We start from the raw sequence: 7,131 nt of genomic DNA on the forward strand, positions 1-7,131 counted from the left end.
CTGTGTGAAGAGTTTGACAGAGCACTGAAAGACCTAAGTTGAAACAAGGCCCCGGAAGTAGACAACATTCCATTAGAACTACTGACAGCCTTAGGAGAGCCAGCCCTGACAAAACTCTACCATCTGGTGAGCAAGATGTATGAGACAGGCGAAATAACCTCAGACTTCAAGAAGAATATAATAATTCAAATCCCAAAGAAAGCAGGTGTTGACAGATGTGAAAATTACTGAACTATCAGTTTAATAAACCATGGCTGCAAAATACTAACATGAATTCTTTACAGACAAATGAAAAAACTGGTAGAAGCTGAAATCGGGGAATCAGTTTGGATTCACTAGAAATGTTGGAACACGTGTGGCAATACTGACCCTATGACTTATCTTAGAAAATATATTAAGGAAAGGCAAACGTACGTTTCTAGCATTTGTAGACTTAGAGAAAGCTTTTGACAATGTTGACTGGAATACTCTCTTTCAAATTCTGAAGGTGGCAGGGGTGAAATACATGGACCGAAAGGCTATTTACAATTTATACAGAAACCAGATAGCAGTTATAAGAGTTGAGGGGCATGAAAGGGAAACAGTGGTTGGGAAGGGAGTGAGACAGGGTTGTAGCCTATCTCCAATGTTATTCAATCTGTATATTGAGCAAGCAGTAAAGGAAACAAAAGGAAAATTCGGAGTAGGAATTGAAATCCATGGAGAAGAAATAAAAACTTTGAGGTTCGCCGATGACATTGTAATTCTGTTAGAGATAGCAAAGGACCTGGAAGAGCAGCTGAACGGAATGGACAGTGTCTTGAAAGGAGGATATAAGATGAACATCAACAAAAGCAAAACAAGGATAATGGAATGTAGTCAAATTAAATCAGGTGATGCTGAGGGAATTAGATTAGGAAATGAGACGCTTAAAGTAGTAAATTAGTTTTGCTATTTGGAGAGCAAAAAACTTATTATGGTCAAAGTAGAGAGGTTGTATAATGTAGACTGGCAATGGCAAGGAAAGTGTTTCTGAAGAAGAGAAATTTGTTAACATCGAGTATAGATTTAAGTGTCAAGAAGTCGTTTCTAAAACTATTTGTATGGAGTGTAGCCATGTGTGGAAGTGAAACGTAGCGATAAATAGTTTAGACAAGAAGAGACTAGAAGCTTTCGAAATGTGGTGCTACAGAAGAATGCTGAAAATTAGATGGATAGATCACATAACTGATGAGGTGGTATTGAATAGAATTGGGGAGAAGAGAAATTTGTGGCACAACTTGACTAGAAGAAGGGATTGGTTGGTAGGACATATTCTGAGGCTTCAAGGGATCACCAATTTAGTATTGGACAGCAGCGTTGAGGGTAAAAATCATAGAGGGAAACCAAGAGATGAGTTCACTAAGCAGATTCAGAAGGATGTAGGTGGCAGTAAGTACTGGGAGATGAAGTAGCTTGCACAGGATAGAGTGGCATGGAGAGCTGCAGCAAACCAGTCTCTGGACTGAAGACAACAACAACAAAAACAGGAATAAGAGGGGTAGCTAATGACTGGTTTCAATCATACCTAACAGATAGGGTACAAAGAGTAGAGATAACACATACTTCAAATAGATCTAAACATTTAGTAAAACACTTATCAGACCCAAAATACATTAATATAGGGGTTCTGCAAGGTAGAATATTAGGACCAATACTATTCCTGATATACATCATGCACTTTCCCAGTAGTGTTACTCATGGTGAAAAAATTGTCTTCACTGATGTCAGCAATATTATGGTCACTGAGAAAACGAGAACTCCTCGCCAAGAAAGCAAATGAAACTCTCAAGGAAGTTCACGATTGGTCAATAAGCAATAAAGTGACATTGAACATAAAGAACACTAACGCCATTAATTTCAGTTTGAAGAGGAAAAATGACAATGTTGAATTAAATGTAGATGGCATCTCTATAGACTATGTAACAAATGCAAAATTTCTAGGATTGAAAATTGATTCTCAGTTGAAGTGGTGTGAACACACAAAGGTACTTGCAAACAGAATGTCATTAGTATGTTATGCTCTTAGAATCCTATCATCAGTGTGTAACATGCAGTGTCTGTTAGTTACATATTATTCATATGTACACTCAGTTCTTGGCTATGGCATTCTTTTTTGGGGATAAAATGCACAAAATATGAACACAGTTTTCAAACTCCAGAAAAGAGCAATAAGAGTAATAACCAAAAACACTAGTCAAGTTCATTGTAAAGATCTGTTCAAAACACTGGGGATTTTAACTGCTCCGTGTGAATACATTCACCAGTCAGTTTTACCCATCAAAAATAACATTGGTAATAACAGCACAAACAGATCTGTCCATGACCACGCAATAAGAGATAGACTCAATTTACAGTTACCAAGAAAAAATAAACATAAAACTCAAAACAGCATTTTCTACCAAGGAATAAAACTGTACAATAAATTACCAAAAGTGATTAAAGTAATTGCAAAAATACACTTATGTAAAAAGGCAGCTAAAAAGTATCTGTTATGCAATACATTTTATACATTGAAGGATTACTTAGCTAAAACATAGTAGGGGTTTGATAAAAAAATGTTATACAAATAAATAATTGTAATAATTAATAATAATAATAATTATTATTATTATTATTATTATTATTATTATAAAATATCCAACATACCACATAACACCTTCACTTTATGTTTTTTCCTTCTTTTGTCCTTTCTAGAAATACTTACCCCCAAGCTATGCATAGCACAATACTAACACCTCTTCCTCTTTCTGAGCTCAACATCTCTCTCATTATGGAGAGATGCTGACTCAGTTTATCAGGGTAGCAAATGGGAAGTTGCGGTACAGAAAATGGCCCAGAGATCACCAGTGTGTGTGTGTGTGTGTGTGTGTGTGTGTGTGTGTAGAGTGAGTGAAGTGTTATGAACTAATGTGTGTATAGTGTGTGCAGTGACTGATAGTGAGATATGAGTGAACAGTGTGGCATTACATTATTTAATGAGTTATTTGTAAAAAAAAGTATTGTATACCAGGAGTAAATCTAATGATTGTCTCTAACTAGATGTCTATAAATATATGTGTATACAAGTTAGCTTATTTTAAATTGATCTAAATTTGTAAATACTTTGGCAGGTCCTATATCCTTGTAAAAAGAGATCTACGGGTGAATAAAGCTACTACTCTGCTACTACTACTACTACTACTACAAAATTCAAATTTTGTCACTCAGTACACCAAATTGCTGTTTTATTGTGGCTTCATATTCTTCTGGAACATTCACACTATCATACTTCTCTAATCTCAGTATCAGAACAGTAAGAAATGGTGTCTAATTGGAAAGTGAAACACATTATCTTCTTGGTGTGCCCACAGTCAGTTAGATCAAGACAAAATCAAATCATTGCATAGTTGTAGTTTATCACAGGACAGCCATCAGATAGAATTTAATGATTTAATAATATATTATGTAAAGATTCATTTATCAACACTCTAAAAACTCTTGAAGGGCTTTGCTTCCCCTTCTTGAGACAGAAAGAACTCCAACTTGTAAGTCTATCTATTAGAGTAGTAAATCCATTTAACTGTGTTGTTGTCACCCCTAATGGAAGATGTGCTTTGTCAGAACTCAAACATTTTCACTTTCTCAGTGTGACAAACTGATGCTCCAGTGTTCATCTTCAGGTCACTAGAGTAGAAGATAACAGAAATTCAGCAAAGTAAAAAAACCTGTTCATTTTGCACAGTTATTTACATACATCATAATACTTCTAGATTTTACTTTGTTTGAGTGTACATGTGCCAGATAGGTCCAATTTGAAATTCAAGCAGTTTATTGTTTGTATTGGTTTCTGATAATCTTTCAATAATTGAGTCAAGGCTGCTGTCTACCAATGATGTATTGTGTATTTTTGAACATTTATGAGTGCAAAATAAAATTCATACTATATAATTAATTGTGCTCCTAAGAAATTTTTGGCAATGGTCTCCTCATTCAAAACCAATCATTCCCCTTGACAACATTGTTTATTTATTTGATATTAAGTGGAAAATTATGATAGTGACTCACTGAAGAGAATGTTAGCAGTTTCTTAGACAAATAATAGTAAGACAGCATTGCTGGTCAGTACATACTTTCTAGAGAAATGTCAGTACTGCTGAGAGGCAGATATAAAAGTGCATACACTATCTTAGGTTTTGGAACTAATAGTTCCTGTCTTCAGAAGGATAAGAGGAATATATTGAGGAAGGTTGAAAAGAAGGCCACATCACCCAATCTGTTGTGAAGATGAGGGGAGACAAAGATGATGAATGTTTACAAACACTGGTTTTCGGTGTTTCTTTGCTTTTCTTCTTTTACTGTCATGTTGATGAAGAAAGTCACTATACAAATATTTGGCTTGATTGCACCAAAACTCTAGTCACTAATAAAATGGTTCTTACATAACTTCAAAGTTGTAATTACTTTTGTTGTTAAAATTTAAATTTCTTAAGTTATGAACATAAAACTTCTTTTGTAATAGTTTGTAGGATATTCATAATGTGAAAAATAGGCAATGAAATGTACAGCTTCATTCTGCATAAACTATTTTTATTCTGCTATATAAAATGCCTTTTGACACCTGTAATCTTGGACATACTTTATTCTTTGGAGTATTTTAAACATGTATTAGACTGTTTTTTGTAAGATGTAATATGCAGCATTTCATTGGTGTAAACTTCACTGGCCTTCTTTTTCAGGTCTTCAATCATAACTCATGTTTACCAGATAACTTCATGGGACAAGTCAAGTTACCAGCCCCAGTGAATCAGCATCCAAGCCCTATTACTGTTGATTTAATGGGAAAAGGAAAGAATGAAGGACAACCAACAAAGGGCTCACTAATGCTTGAAATATTCACCAATGACAATTTAATGATGGTTTAATTGTGCCTTTCCATAGCTTAAAAGTGATGCTAATTCCTCTAATGACCAAAGATAACTGTGTGTGTGTGTGTGTGTGTGTGTGTGTGTGTGTGTCTGAGAGAGAAAGAGTGTTGAGTTTATCTCCTATGCAAAACATTTCCCTTAGAAATGCTTTTTAAGTGTGTAATGACTACAAAGCTAAATTCATTGTTATCAGTTAGCTGTAATTGTATCATCATAAGACAACTGTCTGTATTTCATATGCACAATCACAAAATGCTGTGCCTCTCAATAAATATTTTTGAAAACTTTTCAACCACAATCATCTCCAGTATGACGATATGTCATACTTAGCTGAAGGGTTAATATAGTGGTAAGTCTGGTGGTAAATGCCCTTTTCACAACAGTAAAAAAACATGCAATTAATTGTTCGGAATATTCATGTTTACCAATATTTAGATAAGAAACTACTTCTGTCTGGTGTGTTTCCAGCCTATCACATTTTCATCTTACCATTCATCTGATTATGGTGAAAGTGCGTTCAAAAAATAACTGAATTTAGCTTGTTCAGCTGATATCAGTTCTCAATTCTTTGTGTTAATTACAATTTTTATGTACCTGTATCTGTAAAATTCCCTATTCGATATATTTTTGAATGTGACTCACTGATATATCTGAAATAATGAACAAAGATAATGAAATTTATGACTCTATGTAGCTTAAAGGTTACTAGTATCCAAACTGTGGCTTTTGTTACAGTTAGTTTTAGAACTTGTGCGATATGCTTAGGAGGAAGATCTAAAAACTGATGTCAGTTTGTACAACTTATCTGATGAAGTTGAGAATTATACATACATGTTGCATTAATATATGGAAGGAAAATGTTATATATAGATATAAATAATTCTTGCCTCAAGTGTGTTATTGTAGTAACAGCGCTTCTTTTAGGAGACTGAATATGTGTGTTGTTATTTTTCCCAGTAATTTTATTCCTGTTACTGAGCCTTCCTCAGTGTACAACAAGTCACATTAAAATGACAATCAGCAGACATTAGATATGGAAATAGTGATGTGAAAATTATAGAAATTTTATGTAAAAGGAATAAGATAATATAGAGGAAAAACATTGAGATTTTGCATAAAGTAATGGAATTGAATAGCTAAACTTACTCTGTGGAAGAGAGAGTCAGATATTAAAGTAATGAAATAATGAGTTTCATGTTGGGGAAAGAGTGGCCAGAGGATAGAAAACACCAACATCAACTGATGCAGAGGAGGGGGGGATAACAGAAGAGCATTCTGAATAATAGGTAAGAAAAGACAATATAAAAAAGTGAAGTGAGATATTGCATGACAGTTCACTTTTGACACAAGGACACTGTCACATCTCCTATACAAAAACATTTACAAGCATCTTTTGATCTTGATGAGATTGTCTAAAACCATCATGCACCACAACTGTAAGAGAATAACATTGCGTAAGTCCTCTCCATAATCTGTGTATGATGTCCTGCTACATGTTTAGCCACTACTCAATATTACTGCAGCGTATTTTACAGCCTCAAATGGATTGGACTCTGCCCAGTTCATCCCACTTCACACATTGTCATGTATACTGAAAGTGGAAAATAAACCTTAGAAAGTTGTGATTTTGTATAGTACCTACATTGGAGTATAATATTCATCCTCTGATTTATTGTGTGTGAAAAATGATTACACCCTAAAATTCTCTCTCATCTTATCATTCACTTAAAAAGTGGAGGCATTGCCTCACATTTCTAGATTTTTTATGGTTTTGTTTCTGTGCTCCATTCTCTCTAGCTTCTTGCTTTTCCATTTTTCAGATATTGGCCTACCTTTATACTCTCACTCACTGTCTCTCAAAGTAGCTAATTATCACTACATATTTTATTTATTTAGCATATGATGTGCAAAGTGCACAATAATATAAAATTAAGCATAAAAATTAAATTTATGACTGTGTATCTGTAGTAATTCACAGACCGAAGACTAAGTTCACAGTTAATCTGATCACTAGCAGAGAAACTAAAAAGAAATGTTCTCTTGCCTTAGTGTGTTGTTAGATCATGTGATTAACGGTAGGAAATGATAGAGTGCTACTTACTGCAAAGAAGACATGTAAAGTTGCAGACAGGCCAAATTAAATTGTGTCTTTTAATTGTGCTTGTCTGCAACATAACATGTCTACTTTACAGTAAGTAGCAATCTG

General features: G+C 34.3%; 1 protein-coding gene across 2 annotated transcripts in view; it reads left to right on the forward strand.

The window, feature by feature from the left end:
• Window positions 1–6,034, forward strand: part of LOC124596201 (calpain-5-like) — a 288,416-nt gene extending 282,382 nt beyond the window's left edge. For both annotated transcript variants that reach the window (XM_047135248.1, XM_047135246.1), the window contains exon 14: window positions 4,737–6,034. In XM_047135248.1, coding sequence (XP_046991204.1) covers window positions 4,737–4,922 — 186 coding nt within the window. In that variant the 3' untranslated portion in view covers window positions 4,923–6,034. The remainder of the gene's footprint in view (window positions 1–4,736) is intronic.
• The last annotated feature ends 1,097 nt before the right edge of the window (window positions 6,035–7,131 follow it).

This window comes from Schistocerca americana, chromosome 2, assembly GCF_021461395.2.
Source record: "Schistocerca americana isolate TAMUIC-IGC-003095 chromosome 2, iqSchAmer2.1, whole genome shotgun sequence".
Classification (NCBI taxonomy): domain Eukaryota; kingdom Metazoa; phylum Arthropoda; class Insecta; order Orthoptera; family Acrididae; genus Schistocerca; species Schistocerca americana.